Below are 16,565 nucleotides of genomic sequence, written 5' to 3'. Positions count from 1 at the left end.
GAGTCTCCATGAAGCCGACAAGTGCGTGATCACTTAAAGCTCCTTTCTCTTGTTCAACAGGTCAAAAAGGCAAATAGAAAATCACTACACCAATCCAATACACATATTTTAAACCATGGGCAAACTAGCCAAAGACAATAAAAACGTCTAAATCTATAATCCCCAGCCTTCCAAAGTCAGATGTATGTTTGGAATGTCAGTCTTGTAGAACACTGTTTTCACATCAGCCCTAGAATGTTGAGTGGAGAACATTCTAATCACATACGTGAGCTTACAACTTAAAGGGTTAAATCTACAGCCCTCTGCCTTCCGAAGTCAGACGTATGGTTTCCACCAGTGCGCCCCAATCCATCCTCGGCACGTGTGCACACGCTGCTTTCAATTCCGATCGAGCTATGGACCCTTCCACTTTCTCCACCCCCCGCCCCTTCTTCCCCGGTTCGGAACGTCCCGCTGCGTTCGTCCACAGCCTCGCCGCTGCGGCCTCCGCTATCGATTCGGGCAGAGCGCGGACGCGCGCGCGCTCCCTCAGGGCTTCTCCCCGCGCGGAGAGCTCCGAGGCCGGCCGCCCCCGGTCGTTTCCCGCGCCGCGTCGGCACAAACGTGGCAGCGACACGGCTCGTTCCGGAAGCGTCTGGAGGTTAAAAACTCGGACTGGAACCGACAAGGCGGATCGCTGTCATTAAAACATGCAACAGGAACAGGCGGTACTCCCGTAAGGCGCAGTAGCACAGTCGACGCTAACGCGTCTCAGGCACAAGACCATGCTACTGTGCTGCTGTAAAGCGCCATGACGCTAGCGACAAGCCACAGAAAGACTCACTGTTTTACAACAGAATAGAATTGGATACCTATTTTCCCAGGAAGAACTTCAGGTGATAGAGCTGGCAATTAAGTCATTAAAAGAGCTATTTGCATTTGCTTGTTTGAATGATATTGGGGACATCAGTGTTATTCTTGATGGCAGGATCTCAAAAAGATGATTCAGGGGATGTGAGGAAAGGACCATAATAGTTGCTTTCTCTACTGTTCGCTCCTGATGAAGCTGTTCAACATGAACAACCCCAGATTCAACAGATTAACTAACTAATCATGGTCTTCAATCAAGGGTGTGACAAGTAGAATCAAGTGTCTCAGTGCTGGCTAAAACAAAAAACCTGCACCCAAATAGGCCCTTTTCGAATAAGCCTGGACACCCCTGGTCTACAATATAAATCAAATGCCTTTCAATGTATCTCATCCTGGGAATTGTGGCTAGGATTTAACTACCAGACATCCACCTTTATTTGCATATATAGAGAACACAAATTTTGCTCTCCTACAAAGTCAATGGATTCTAACAAATGGCTTACTCAGAATGTTTACATGAATCAGATAACTTTCAGACAATGCATTTCCCCTATGAATTGTGGCTGGGTTTAACCTCTGCACAATTTTGGGTGAGTTATGACACTTAACTGTGGGGCTCATCCAGGCACTTGACAGTGCCTTAACAGACTGAGTCACCCAGCACTCCTACGTACTGTAAGGAAAAAAGGACGTCTCTCGAACGTGATGAAAATGTACAAAGTTTATTTCCAATACCGGCAGTGACAAAGCACACAAATGACACCTTGGAGTCAGCAGAGTCCGACTGAACTACGAACCTTTCCAGAGGCTGCTTCTTATTTGTTTTCAAACCTTTGATCAGGAGTGTTGAATACATATACTAAGAAGGATATAGTCAGTTCTGTAACACCTATCAATTAGGCCGTAGTGTATTGGCCGTCCTGTTGTGATTGAATTAGCACGTCTGTTGACTTGAATGGTTCCCAATCTCTCACTCCCGGTCGCTATTCTACCATTGTACCAACTGTATTGTGATAATGATAAGATCAAGGGAATGTGTGGCCAGCAGACATATTGGCATCAGAGACAGATTTCTTACAATACTGTAAATTATACATCTGTTAATCGGAAATACATGCCCATTTATTAAATTACAAAGCATTATTGAATAGAATTATTGGAAGTCCATCCAAGCATTTTGCAAAGTGAGAAGTGGAGGGGTAGTTAAAATGACCGCCTAATACCTTTACCTTTTTACAAGCCTGTAGTGCATGTAAAATAGGCACCGAAGTTGCAAGCCATATGGCAAAAGAAGAAGATGAGTTTGGGTTAGATGTGTGGGCCCAGGTAAACATATTGCACCAAGAAGGTAATTCCCAGCCTGAAATTGCAAAGAAGCTTAAGATTTCCAGGTGCAGTGTTCAGTACACACTTGGAAGGGTCTGGCTGACGGACAGTAATGTTAACAGAGAAAACCAGGAAGAAGGATAACATCAGAAGAGGCAGAAGACAAAAATCTTGTGGTGCCCAGCAAAAGAAACCATCTTAATACTGCACCACAATTACAGGAAGAACTCAAAGCAAAATGGAGGGAAACCAGTTTCCCTGACGGCAGTGAAACGCCAGCTCACCTCAGAGTGTCCCCCTCCTTCAGTATCCTCTCGTAGCGTTCCTGAACGGGCGGGGCACGGACCACCCGAGCCCTCCTACGCCAGTTCAGGAACCTGCTGTGTAGGTTGACTTCATCCATCAGCAGCCAATCAGCGAGCTGCAGAGACAAAGAGGAAGTCCCGATTAGCGCACTTCTTCATGCCTGCACGCTTGGGCACGCGGAGTGCGCGCTCATGTGCTTCATGTGCTTGTGTGCAAGTGTGTCCCATTAAGTAATCAAAAGTGCTGTGCGCTTCATGTGCACTTCATCCAGACTGGCGCAAAGACCGCTCCGGAGCGGGATTGGCTAAGCACACACACCCACAATGCATCACGTTGGTGACGTTTATAGTGTGTACTGGAGGAAAATGTCACCGAACAAAATATAAATGTTGGAAAGACGTTTGCAAAGATGCAAATGCTGTAACGTCATATTTCATTCACAACGGAGCATCATGACGGTATTGTTATTGCGAATACGACGTTAGCAATTCTGGTTCATTTCTGCAGTTAGCAAGCCCACTTCACTCTTAACAGTGGTGTGACTACAATAAATTATTTGAAATCGAGAACGAAAGGAAAAGGGAAAAGGGTGTCCCAATTGTTTTAAGAATCCCTGTGCACCTGGGCACTTAATATATACTTGCACACTACATGCAAATTCACGTTCCACATCACAATACGACACCAGAGAGTATAAGTACTGTACCCAAGTGCACTTAGCCAAGTGAGAACTGGGACAGCCCAAAATTTAGGCCATGCACAGTGGGGCAGGGTCAGCAGCATGGGCAGGGAATGGGGGGGTGGCAGAAGGGCTGAAACTAATCATTTATATCTGACTTGTTCCTAAGGACATGAATGTCTGTGGTTATTACGATCAGCACCATAAAATGCAGTCCATCGCTTTGGCCATTGCACTGTCATCATTCTGAATTAAATGTCAACTCGGCTGGTGACAACAGAAATGGCAGCATTATTTCCCATATAAGATCAATTAAGGTCTGCATGAAGCTTAAATTCTTTACCCCAGTTCAATACTGTGTGACCAACTCAGACTAAGACTACCAATTAAATAAATATTGGGAAGCATCGTTCTGGGTGTACGGTGTGTATATTGTCTTAAAAGTAAGACTATGGTGAGTGCTAAAAAAAAATTCCTAAACTCTAAAATGTAAATCTGACATTCATTTGAAAAATTCTTGCTAAACCCCTCAGTTTGCTCTTTGTTTGATAGCAGTAGGCCTATTTCATTAGCAATAGAATAATGTCACTTACTAACAGTTCTCATTTAAGCGGTTAACCAACATACAGTACCTGAATTCTGGGTTCGCAACTGCAGCTTTGATCTTACTCTCACACGACGATACTAACCAGAGGAACGGAAAAAGTTTTCCACTGGAAAAAAAAAGCGGAATGGAAAATATGACGGAGTGCAGATATCCATCGAGGACTTCCTATGAATTTTGCTTATGATTTTATGAAACTACAGTGTCGGTATAACCTTTTTTGTTGTCTACAAGTTTGTTTTTCTTTCTAGTTGGCTTGCCACATTCACCTGCCAGTTTTTTTTTTTTTTTTTTTATCTGAATGTTCTTAAAGCTTCAGGACAACCGTTTTGCAAGTGGACTAACACCAGCTGTGTATGAAAAAGCAGACACCTAGATCAGATATAAAATAATTAGTAATCCAGTACAACTGAACTGACTCAAACAGTATGCATGTTGTGTAAACTAATCAATAGGCCTTGGATTTGGATTCTTTTTATTGACAGTGCAAGTTTCTCCAAATAGCCAAATCAATCTCATATCGATTAAAATGTCGTAGGCTCTTTTCCATAGTTAGCATTACATTTTTGATTTTTTTTATTCTGGGTTAGTTCTGGGCATGTTAAGGGAAAAAGGTAGCCGTTAGACACACCGTAGATGAATCAGTTTGATATTGCTTCATGTCCATAATTCAATGTATTAATAACACATTTCCGAGTGTTCACGACACTCCAAAGACGTTTTGTGGCACAGTATTTGTCAAAAGTGCATAAGAGTCTGCATAAGCAACTACAGTAATTAGATGCACTGGCTGCGTATCAGTGTGGGTGGGGGGATAGCTACTAAGACTGAAACTAACGTAAGCTAACTGAATGGGCTGCTAGTAGCACGTACCAGATAAGCTGTCACTGCGATCGTGCTAACGAGCTAGCTAACTAACCTAAGAGATCGGTGCTTCAAAGTTAGCAGTAGGAGGCATGTAGCCTACGGTCATTTAGCTGACAAAAGTAGTCAAAGATATACAGAACAGACAACGTTAACTAGCTAGCAACAGTCTCTGCTAGCAACCTGAGCCCTAGTCCACGTCCAAGCCACAACTTGCAGAACTAGATAGCTAGTTATCTAGTTAACGTTTTTGTAACGTGTCATAACGCAATCACATTCAAATATAGGCCTACCTTTAATTTCCCTACCTTACACAGTGCTGGCTGACATTAGTGTTTTTTCACGGCAACTTGCACTTTTTTCCGGTTAACTGCCTCCATTGGCTAAGTTGCTAATATATAAACTCCGCCAATGTGAAGGAGGCGCTTCCTGGTGGCGGATGCCATGTCAGCTGATGACGAAAAGCCAATGCATGGCATTTTTCGAATGATTGTCTGTACGCCTGACCAATAGGACCCAGTGGGCGGCAGAGCTGATAAAACTTAAGAAGAAATTCTTGTTCACAGCGCACCTCCGTGATTCTGTGAGGGTTCATTGGCAGTGGTTTTCAACCTCGGTCCTGGAGGACCTCTTTATGTGCTGTTTTTGTTCCAACCACATCTGCAATACCAGCATTTTAACAAGCTGATAATTTTTTGTTAATTAGGGGCTTTTCATGTTTAGAGGGATCATTTACCCTCTTAAGCCATATTATGTCAGAAATTATGTCAGATATAATGCATGTTATGAAGAATGAATGTCTAGTGTTCAAATTGTGCTCATTGTGCCATAATGCAAACAAATACATAGAAATGGTTCTTAACTGATCAAATTAAAGACTGGTGAATCAACAGGCTCACAATTACGTAACTGAACACAGCCTATGCGTTTAGGTTCGTTTTATTTTTTACTTAAACTTATTAACATAATGTAGATTTGGCTCATTGCCATTTTATTTGTCTTTGAATTTTTTATTATCTACCAAATTGCCAGATTTAGTGCCCATGTGTCCACACTTTCAACCATTTTTACCTGTCTTTATGTGTTTGCAATATAGTGGTTGTGGTTTGAACAAAAACCAGCATACACCGGGGTCCCCATGAGAAGCGGTTGAGAAGCACCCTTCTTCGGGTCTGTAGAAACGTTATAATTACACAGTGTGCTTATCTAATCATCCTAATGAAATTATTTTGTGATGGAAATGATCTAATTATTTATGTGTAAGTTAAATGCTATTATAACTGCTGTTATTTTTTAACGTATTTTCCACCGCTACAAACCAAATTTTGAGAAATTTTGTGGCTTGAGAAAAAAGGAAATCAACCTCTACCTAACAGAGGACAGAACTAGGCCTAAACGTGAGACACAAGGAGGCAAACTGCTGGCACTGCAGCATATGTACTGGAAGAACTGGAAGTTAAGCACAAGACAAGTACCTTCTGGATTGGGGGTCGGGGGGGTTTTGTGGGTATGTCAAGTTTGTTGTTCCGGAGTTTTTCTATGAGACAAAGTAGCGGTAGAGATCAAAAGGAAAAAAATAAGGAATCATGTTCGGAAAAACATTTTTGGTGTGTGTGGAAAAAGAAAACCTCCATCTGCCTTTCCTGGTGCACGGAATATTTTCTGGACAGAACGTGGAAACAGAACAGGACCGCGGTGTTGATGGGAACACAAGGCAGCAAGTTACTTCTGCTCATCCCTGGCCAAAACGTTAAAAATGTATTATGTATTTTACCGACCAGGACTCCCCATAGCTCACCGAAGTGTTTAAGTTTAAGGTTTTAAGTGTTTAAGCTTCTGCAGTTATCACCGAATGGAATGCAGAGTTACGACACCAAGCGTTATCGCCATTACTCAAGACCGCCCTGTCATGTTTGTTGCTCAACATGCCTTCCTGTTGAAAATAAGTACTCTGCCCATGAAAGTCAACATTACAGGGTAAACATAGAGAAAAAATAACATTGTTTACTTCTTGTAGTGTCATTACACCCCATTATTATTATTATTTTAATATACTGCCTCATGAAAACGGCAAACAAACTGTACTCGACCGACACGGGGCCCTTCCCCCTGGATGCGACCCAAGCAAAGCTGGAAGTGCGAGAAGCCTTAAATTAGAATACCAGAACGCCTCGCAGTACAGAACATCCTAAGCCCTGCTCAGAATTTTGCCACAAGAGATGGTGGATAACGCTGCGCCTTTTCTTTACATTCCGCACATCTGCGTGGCTTGCATAATCCCGTTGACAGGATGTTTTTTTTTTTAGCGGTTTCTCAGTTAACTCGTAACAGTGAAGCATGGGGCGAAAATAAAGCAATAGAAAAACCCATAGACTGTTGAACCACTTCAGTTCCCGCAGATAATCTTTTTCGTCAGCACTTCACTGTTAAATAGCTGTTCCGGCGACTGCTCTCGCGACATGCGTGTCATATCAATTTCATCTTGAAGTTTAAAACGGTTCTCTACCCGTGGCTCTGTGACCGTAATAACGGCCACATTGTTGATTGTTTTCCACAAACAATAGCCAGTTATAAATTAGTAGCAATGTCGGACTACAAGAAATCTGGACGGACATGTTAAAATGTATTAACAGGCACGATGACTGCATTATTCGCTGTTTGACAGAGCAACCTGCATTCCTGCGAAAGTAAGCGTCTTTTAAATACATTTGTCCTGTATCCTGGGCTACTGTTGATACCCATTCCATTCCTGGTATAACTCCCCACTGTCTATGATGGACCTGCCTATGGCCACATATACTGAGGTTTTGTGTTTTATTTTCAAGTAATCACGGACCGTACACCTCTGAGACCATGCATTGAACGCGCAGTCCCAGAATTGCTGAGTATGGACTGTTCGTAGAAACGGTCAGCAGTACTCACCACATACAGACACCGCAGAGGGGTGCGCCATCCACTGGAGGCTGCACGTTAATGCAGGAGTTCCTATACTTGTAATCTTAAGTACGTACCCCTAAATCAGGGGTTTTCAACCTTTCCTGAACCAGGGACCCGCAGCCAGGCTCAAAGACATCTAGGGGACCCCCACCATAAGTTAAAAAGGGTTATATAAAAAGGCTTCACATTTTGAAAGTTTCTCCCAAATCTATACATAGTCATTGCATATCAAGTCTGAACAGTGACCCCCTACAATACCTTCAAGGACCCCCAGGGGTCTGCAGGCCCCCTTTTGAAAACCCTGGCCCTAAATGCCTACCTTCTGCATGATTACCTACCCACCAAATTACGTGTTTAATATTTGACAACATTTATTGCAGAAAAGGCTGAAATACACTTTATTTAGCATATGAGCAAGAATAATTTCTGAAGAATCATTTCTGAACCAGGGTGCTGTTATATCCTAAATAAGACAGTGATCTATAACGTAAAAGGCTCAGTAATTAAAATCATTACAATATTACTAAGAATGTGTGAATACCAGGCAAGCCGGGTTGTTTTACCTGAAGTATGTAATCGAAGACACAGAAATAGCGGTTCAGTCTTTTTCCAGAGAATCTCCGTAGGAATCACACATAGGCCCAAATTGGAACCTCCTGGCTTCAATGCAAAAATGATCCAAACTAGATTCCATAGTTTGGGGAAATTTACCGATGGACTGCTTATACTGATTTACTGATAATGACCTTTTTTGTCATTGTTGGCTTATATTCTTATAAATCAGTGTATGTGTGTGTGTGTGTGTGCGTGTGTAACCCTGTTACAGTTGACTTGCTTGACACATAATTTTGCTGCATTGTGATTTATGTGCTAAATCTGCTTCAGCAAAATTAAACGCAAGTCATATTTGATGTCGAGGGCTTCCTGGATTAAGTTGTGCATTATTCTCCCTCTGCTAGGACAGCTAAACGTCAAAGCTTTCTTGTGTCAGCATTTTGCATATAAGACATGTCGCAATAGACTGTGCAGTCTGTGTTGTCGTTATATTTGCGTACACTTACAGTATGCGTACAGACACTGAACGACGCAAAGTTCATGTGCATGCAACGTAGTTACAGGTGTGCTGCAAAAATGAAGTCATTAAAATCACTCATCGGCAATGAGAAGTTGGAGGTTTGAAGGAGGCGAATTACTGTCAGCGTTTTTATGGTCTGTGCTGACTGATTAGCCTGCTTCGGTACATGTTCAGTACGGTTTACATATTGTAAGAATCACTCCGGAAACAGGGTCCTTCACCCTTACTGTTGCCATGGGCGCACGGTACCTGCACTGTTTGTTAGACGTGTGCCTGATGATGAACAAGGGAATCATACTGGAGACCACGGTGACATGTGATCAGAAAAGATCTTAAGGAGGGTGAAAAAGAAAGAGAGAGAGGGGTTCCATACGCAAAGTGCGTAAATTCAGATGCAGGAGAATGTGAGCAAACTTGGTAGCGCTGGAAAATGAAAACAATATCTCTCCCCCTACATAACTCCGTCTTTTCTGTATCGATATTTCTCTCTCTCTCTCTCCCCTGCGAGTCCCAGCCCCTGAAGGTGTCATAGCTGCTCTCTCTCTCTCTCCCTCTCTCTCTCTCTCTCTCTCTTTCTCTCCACCTTTCAGATCTTTAAAAGCCGCTGCTTGCTCTGTCTCTCTCATCGGTTCGTCTTCTTGGCCGCTGCAGGGGGACTCCTGGTTGCCTCTCATCAGAACACGCCAAGCCCTCGTCATAGCCTGCAAGCAGGGGGAGAGCGAGAGAGAGAGAGAGAGAGAGAGAGAGAGGGATAGAGAGAGAGAAAGAAAGAGAGAGAGGGAGAGGAAACAGAGAGACAGGAAACAGAGAGGGAGCGAAGAGAAAAATCCCTCCAGAAATAACAAAAAAAAGAAAAAAAAAAGAAAAAAGAAAAGCAAAAAAAAAAAAGAAAAAATTTCCTCTGGCGTCTTGAGGAAGGGACTGAGCAGAGAGGGAGGAACCTGGACAGAATGCTTCCGCTGTGCGATCTGCTGGCCTTGGCAGTGCTCCTGGCGGCCCAGCCCGGGCCCTGGACGGCCGCCAGCCGCGCGGCGCCCCAGAAGGGATGCGCTTCCTGCCGCGGGCTCCGGGGCCCGGCTCCGGCGGAGGCCGGCACGTCCTCCCTGGCCGTGGGGGAGCCCTGCGGGGTGTACACCCTGAGCTGCGCCCGGGGACTGCGCTGCGTGCCCCCCCAGCGCGACCACAGCCCCCTCCAGGCGCTGCTGCAGGGACGGGGTGTGTGCGCCAAGCACGTCAAAGCCAGCCCCACCGAGAAGCCCTTCCCGGCAGGTAAGCCTCCGGTCCGCGCCGCCCGCGCCGCCCGCACCGCGCCGCCCTCAGAGCCGCGCTCGGCGCTCACCGGCGCCGCGTCATCACCCCGTTACCCGGGGAACGCAGGAGTGCGTGCTGGGCCAGATTAGTGCGACTGTGTCTCCTGCGCCGGTACGAAGGGGTGTGCGCGCTCGCTCTCAGACAGGGGAGCGAGGGAGGAGGCCGGCCTGTACTTTAACTTAACGGACTTGTCGGAACGTTCCGGGTCTTCAGGAACGGCCGGGGGCGAGGGCTGCAGCGAGGCAGGATCCTGCGGCGTCAGGCTGCCGGACGGAGAGAGCTCTTAACCGCCAGCCAGCTGATACTGGAGCACAGAGCCCGGAAATGAAGGGGGGGGGGGGGGAGAGAGAGAGAGAGAGAGAGAGAGAGAGAGAGAGAGAGAGAGAGAGAGAGAGAGAGAGAGAGAGAGAGAGAGAGAGAGAGAGAGAGAGAGAGAGAGAGAGAGAGAGAGAGAGAGAGAGAGAGAGAGAGAGAGAGAGAGAGAGAGAGAGAGAGAGAGAGAGAGAGAGAGAGAGAGAGAGAGAGAGAGAGAGAGAGAGAGAGAGAGAGAGGGGCGTTACATGTGAAAGTGGAGCAGCAGAATTACAGCTGTTTCAGATTAAACGTTGTGAATTATCACTGCGATTGATGTGGGCCTCTCCGGTGTTATTTCTGTCGTTGCTGATCCTTGTTGCTTTTTACTTGTGCGCAGTTTGTTTTCACCACGCTGAAATAGAAAAGGCTTTGACGGGCACGCTCTCTGAACCCTCCACCAGGAGGCAGAGCCGTAAATTTGAGCAATCTCGAGCTTTTCCAGCCAAATTCTGCAGTGTCCTGTTTCCATGGGGTGTGTCATCTTAGAGGAAAAACTCACCCGGGGACACAGAACATGCTGAGCTTCTCTGGCAGAAACTGTTTCTCTAAAATATCTGTCTGTGATCACTGATGTAAAAATCATAATAATAAATGGTAAATAAGGACGATTCACTGTATCTAGATCAAATAGTACCTGCCATCTGCATGTGTGTGTGTTTGCATGTGTACAGTTAGTGTGTCTGTGTTTATCAGAGAACAGTTACGTGTGTGTGTGCATTTGTGCATGTAACTGTGTGTCTTTACGTGTGTCCATTTGTGCACCTATGATCATATATGTGTGTGTGTGTGTGTGCGTGTATACACGTGTGTGTATCTGTGTGTATGCATGTGTATTGTGAGTGTGTGTGTATGTGCGTTTGTTTGTGTGCCTGCGTATCTGTGCATTTGTGCAGATATCTGTATGTCATTATGTGCGTATGTGCACCTGTAGGCATCAGTGTGTTTGTGTGTGTGTGTGTGTTTTTGTACACCTACGTGTGTAATGCATCTATATACGTGTCGGCATCTGTTTGCATATATGTGTGTGTGTGTGTGTGTGTACACCAACATGTGCAATGCATCTATATAGGTGTCTGCATCTGTGTGTATGCAAGTGTGTGTGGGTGTACACCAACATGTGCAATGCATCTATATAGGTGTCTGCATCTGTGTGTATACAAGTGTGTGTGTGTGGGTGTTTGTTTTTGTGTCTGCCTGTGTGTCTGCATTTGTGCAAGTATCTGCATGTTGTTATGTGTGTATGCGTATGTGTGTGTATGTGTGTCTTATATATGTGCATCTGCATGCACTGTCATGTTCCAGCAATGGAGGTTTTTAAGGCATGTGTCTCCATCTACTGTTCAAACTATAGTATTGCACACCAGTGATGGAAGAGTACAGGTCTGTGTAGTTGAACACAAACCAATAGAGGTTTCAGAGGAAATTTTAAATGGCCACTTATTTTGGGTTATGAAACAGCCTTATCCTCCTGGTGAAGAAAGACTAGTTTGACTCGATTAGTGAGATGAACAGGCTTATGTATGACTTGGTTTTTGACTCTATTGTGTGTTTTTTCCTTATTTCAGTAAAACCTGTTGTTGCTTTTCAGGTCCATACCCTTCACACAGTGGTGAGCTTGAGAAAGTAAGTCTTTCGCTTAAACAGAAATGTTCAGATCAATATTAACTCTCTAGCGACCCCTGCTGGCCGATCAGGAAAAACCACCTTCATTCATCCAAATCAGAAGTAAGGAATGAAGCAGGATTAAGATGACAAATAGTCATCTGGATATTCCAAATCAAGCAAGAGATTGGATATATTTAGTGCCACATTTGCTACACAAAACTACTAATATACACAAATATTAAATATGTTTGTCTTGGTTGTCTGTTTTTTTTTTTGTTGTTTTTTTTTGCATGTCTTGCAAATGTATTTCTTTTGGGTGAAATGTCACGCCCATATGCTGAGAAACTAGTTTTAAAAATGTGTGTATAATAATGTAACAACAAAATTACAGTTCAACAGGATAGAATCTGGCTCTACCCCTGTCTCTTTTGTGGCTCATTTTATCTGCTTTGGGAAGTACTTAGAGATTTATCACTCTTGGGCCTCCCATAAAGTGCTACATAACTTGCTTACCATGAGCTCAGTCGTACTGTAGTGCATGTATTCCTCTTTGAATTCAAAGTAAATCAGTAAGCTCAAGTCAAGGGAAATGCAGTCACTTTTGAATGTAGTCAATGAGTGATACCCAGTGTAGCTTCAGGCTAATCCAGCGGCTCCACTATGTGACATAACATCCAACGCAGTGGACTGACCTTTTATCCAGAGTTTCACCATAAATGTAAAAGCTCTAGGAATAGTTTACCACCGATTTCTCTCCATTCAGAAATGGACTCATCTGTAAATACATTGAAGTCGACAAGGTGCTAAATGTATGATGAGCTACCTGCCAGTTTAAACAGGGCTAGTGCTCTGTTTGGAAAATGACATGACTCCGTCTGTGTGCTGATGTCAATTTAATTCAAACAGATTACAGTTGAAGAGACTGACCCCATTCTCTCTCTCTCTCTCTCTCTCTCTCTCTCCGCCTCTCCTTCTCATCCTGCCCGTAGGCTCCTTGTCGTAAGCTGCTAAACACCGTTTTGCGCCATCTTGAGCCCACTCATTTCCCAGCGAACCGTGACATCTACATCCCCAACTGCGACACACGTGGCTTCTACAGAAAGAAGCAGGTAGTTACTTAAGAAACTGCAATATTTGCCGGTGCATGTGTGTGTGTGTGTGTGTGTGTGTGTGTGTTAGAAAGCTACAGGAGGGAAAGCTAAATGAGAGAGTCATGGGGAAGATATTAGAAGAAAGAGAAAGACAGAGTGAGAGAGACAAGGGAGACAAAAGAGGAGGGGAAAGAGGGAGGGGACAAGAAAGGAGAGAACCTGAGGGAACCTGAGGGAGCGTAGGATAAACTACTAAGACTCCAGGAGAAAGTAAATCTGAATGTGCGCACATGTATACGTGTATATTATATATGTATACCCATTTTCAATGTCCCCTCTTCTTTTTGCTTGTGTTAAACTTTAAAGTAAATTGAAGTTTAATGTTTAATGTTCCAGCAAGGCTTTGGCAATGCATAGTAGTATGTCATGCCATTAAAGCATTCTTTATAAAAATTTCAATTGAGAGAGCGTGGAGGTGGGGGGGGGGGGGGGGGAGGAGAGAAAGAGAGAGAGAATAGACCTATGTTTATGTGTTCAATTGTATATGTTCTTTCCTGTGCTTTGGTAGCGTGAGATATACCTTGTCATGCCATTTTAATTTTAATTTTAATTTGAATGGGAGAGAGAGAAGGAGACAGGGAGAGAGGGGATGGGAGAAGAGGAAAGAGAAAGAGAGAGAAAGAGAGAGAGCGGAAGGTGGCATCGCAGCGCTGCAACGGTCCACCAGCGTGAGGCGCTGTGGGGCGGCTGACTGGGTCTCCCTCTCTGTGCCGCAGTGCCACTCGTCCAAAGGCATGCAGCGCGGCCAGTGCTGGTGCGTGGACGAGCACGGCACGCCCCTGCGCAACGGCGAGGACGGCGTCCTGCCCTGCGACGGCGACTGAGGCTCCGCCCCCGTCTCCGAGGAGGAGGAGGAGGAGGAGGAAGGCTGTGAGGACGGCAGAAGGCTCTAGAGTATGCTGGACACCGCCTGGCCAGAAAACAGAGGCTGGAGACAAAACCACGAGGAACCCCGCTCAAAACTATTTCCTCACCCCATCCCGCCCTCCCCCACCACCACAACAAGGTGGTGCCCACCTAATTCACCCAACAAAAAATGCCTGCAGCCACCATGACCAGCACATCACATCTTTTAACCCCTTAATTGTTTTGTAGGAACGCTGCATACAGGTCGTTTTAGCCACCTACTGTATGACTGCTGGTACTGCCTTCAAATCCCCGTTCAGTAATTAGGCTTTCAATCTGATGGTTAGTTTGATCATGTGATTCACCCTTTTATTGGTATATTGAGCCAAATTAATGGGGGAGAGCTGGATTCCTGCTTCCCCACAGCAGTAGGGAGAATCCTGCATGGATTTGATTGGGAATTTTAAATATGACACAAATTGGACGGCTTTAAATTGTACTTCCCTTTCAAGATTCCTTTGGCACATGTATTTGAATGCGGGAAACTCTGATGAGGCTTGATTAATTCTCTGTGAGCCTGACTGAAGGTCATCCCAGCGTCTCATCTCCAGATGTGCTGTGCTGCGGTTGTTTCATCTGAAATAACTGTGAGGCAATCTCCGCACCCGTCCTCCACAGGTACCCCAGCAGTATTGTTTTTGCGAATAGAAAGCTGTTGCATCTCGACAGCAGCTATCTGCAATGAAAAATTAAACGTCCAATTCTGCTAGAGTCGTACTTTTGCTGGAATCGCAAATTCCTCTCTCCCTTTTCAGTGTTTTGAATGAAAGCATAGCTTAACTGTTCTCCGTTTATTTTATTTTTTTTACAGAATCAAAGCACATTTTTAAAAGGCACAGTAACTGGGGGGGGGGGGGGGCTGTTCCCTCTGCCCGAGTCATTTAGAAAGACCGCTTTTCAGTCGGCACAGTGAAGCCGCTCAGCCCACCAGCAGCTCTGTTTTGTAGGTCGCTCATACCAGTCTGTCTATTAATATGCTTGGCTCAAAGCGGCCATTTTAGAAACAGGAGGGGGACAGAATATCGCATTTCAGTACAGGAAATGTTCAGAATTAAAGAATGTCTGTATAAAGCACATAAAACAGCGGGTTTCTCTCAAGAGTCCCCCAGACTCTTTGGGCTCGCTCCACTTAGGACTCCGTTTCCCATAATTCCAGGCCAGTCCAACTCCTTCATTCCAACAGACGTCTTCAGGTCAGTTGGTCGTTTCTTTTGCAGGGTGAAATATGTGATCAGCTGAGCAGGTTCCATCAAACCGGAATACGAGTGTTGTCGGGAGAAACGTCACCACCACCTTAACTGAAAGACAGTCGTGCTTCTCCTTCTCCTTTACTGTGGAGTGCGAGTTTAAGCAGATGTTACTTTTTTATTCTTTTGCTGCTGCTTTTTTTATTTCTCTTACTGTCAATCTCCTAAGATTTAGAAGAATTGACAAAAATGCCTAAAATAATTGTTCAATATTTAGGGCCAACTGCAAAGCAAAATGATCAAACCGGCCATGGCTGTGGCTGGCTTATTGTTGCATTTGGTCAGCTTCGAGAAGGCTTCAGGGCAGATGGCTTTGTATCGCCCTCCAATTTATATATTTTTTTTTAGATTTCATTGCATATTGTAAAAAAGCTTGACAACCACTCCCCTCAAAAGTAAGATGGATGAAGATGAGTCATGTGACCCTAGGGTCTGAACCTGCCAATGGAGTTACAACACTGCAAGGTGCAGTGACTCACATATTTAAATCCCACCCCCTTAGAACCAAACACCCTTCCTCCCTCCAAAATTACACTGACAAAATAATGCAAAATAAAAATGAATATATGTTTTTCATGTAATTTATTCTGAAGCATTATTTTCATGCTTAAATTTCAATAGTCAGTGTTAAGAGACTGAGGCCCTTTTTGAAAAGTCTTTAAACATATTTTTATATACTTTTATACATTTCTTTTATAAATATATAAATATTAATTGTGTATGTCTGATTCATTATTTAACTATGCTGTATTTTTATATTGCCTTCTTTATTTAAAAATCATGTGTCATTTTTATTTTATAGATAAATATGAGGGGAAAATTCTACCTTATTGGGAACAATATGCTTTAATCTTATTTAAACTGCTGTGTATGATACCATATCTTACCATCGTTTAATTTATATATGGAGCCTTTGTTATGAAAATGATTTATGAAAGTGCCACATTTTGCTTTTGAAATTTTTTAATGCACATTGTAATAAATTCAAGTTCAAACTTTGACAGTGTTACTCATTTTATCCTATGGCTTTATCTTGTGCAAAATTTGGCAGAATACTAGAAATAAACTGTTTTTCATTCAAGGCTTTAATACAATATACAATCAAAGTTATAACTTGAAAATTACCGCTAATATCTCTCTTCACAATTATAAGCAAATTAATTTCACAGTCACTTTTAAAAACATGCACCTTTGTTACAATACTTTTACAGGGATTACCCAAGTTCCAATTCCTAAAAGGTTGGTTGGCTCCAGTTTTCCCCCAATACCCAATTAAATGTAGGACAGGCCATTGGGATGGTTTACCCTGACCGTGTCGATGTTGACTGGGCATAAATCAGTTACAAATGCA

The 16,565-nt window shown here is 43.8% G+C and overlaps 2 protein-coding genes across 4 annotated transcripts in view; one reads left to right on the top strand and one right to left on the bottom strand.

The window, feature by feature from the left end:
* The window catches only part of LOC118208632 (SPRY domain-containing protein 3-like), a 45,672-nt gene extending 40,600 nt beyond the window's left edge, over positions 1-5,072 (bottom strand). Inside the window, exons 1-3 of one of the 3 annotated variants that reach the window (XM_035383496.1) lie at positions 4,922-5,050; positions 3,793-3,873; positions 2,460-2,596 (exon numbers count right to left, since the gene is read on the bottom strand). In XM_035383496.1, coding sequence (XP_035239387.1) covers positions 2,460-2,578 — 119 coding nt within the window. In that variant the 5' untranslated portion in view covers positions 2,579-2,596; positions 3,793-3,873; positions 4,922-5,050. Of the gene's footprint in view, positions 1-2,459; positions 2,597-3,792; positions 3,874-4,921 lie in introns of all 3 variants that reach the window. The other 2 variants (XM_035383494.1, XM_035383495.1) reach the window with 2 other exon arrangements.
* A 4,134-nt stretch (positions 5,073-9,206) lies between these two features.
* igfbp6b (insulin-like growth factor binding protein 6b) lies at positions 9,207-16,213 on the top strand. The gene is made up of 4 exons (XM_035380636.1): positions 9,207-9,909; positions 11,894-11,928; positions 12,900-13,019; positions 13,778-16,213. The coding sequence occupies exons 1-4, from the start codon at positions 9,591-9,593 to the stop codon at positions 13,883-13,885; spliced, it is 582 nt and encodes a 193-aa protein (XP_035236527.1). The 5' UTR covers positions 9,207-9,590; the 3' UTR covers positions 13,886-16,213.
* The last annotated feature ends 352 nt before the right edge of the window (positions 16,214-16,565 follow it).

Source organism: Anguilla anguilla, chromosome 11 (genome assembly GCF_013347855.1).
Source record: "Anguilla anguilla isolate fAngAng1 chromosome 11, fAngAng1.pri, whole genome shotgun sequence".
In the NCBI taxonomy this organism is placed as follows: Eukaryota; Metazoa; Chordata; class Actinopteri; order Anguilliformes; family Anguillidae; genus Anguilla; species Anguilla anguilla.
The sequence above is the reverse complement of the archived record's forward strand: the minus strand, read 5'-3'. Positions and strand labels throughout refer to the sequence as shown.

What these genes read in the sequence shown, in the direction of transcription:
- igfbp6b (XM_035380636.1), top strand. Translation starts at nt 9,591, where the DNA reads ATGCTTCCGCTGTGCGATCTGCTGGCCTTGGCAGTGCTCCTGGCGGCC. An exon ending in ACAGTGGTGAGCTTGAGAAA is followed by an intron (nt 11,929 to 12,899) that starts GTAAGTCTTTCG and finishes TCCTGCCCGTAG; the next exon opens with GCTCCTTGTCGTAAGCTGCT. An exon ending in GCTTCTACAGAAAGAAGCAG is followed by an intron (nt 13,020 to 13,777) that starts GTAGTTACTTAA and finishes TCTGTGCCGCAG; the next exon opens with TGCCACTCGTCCAAAGGCAT.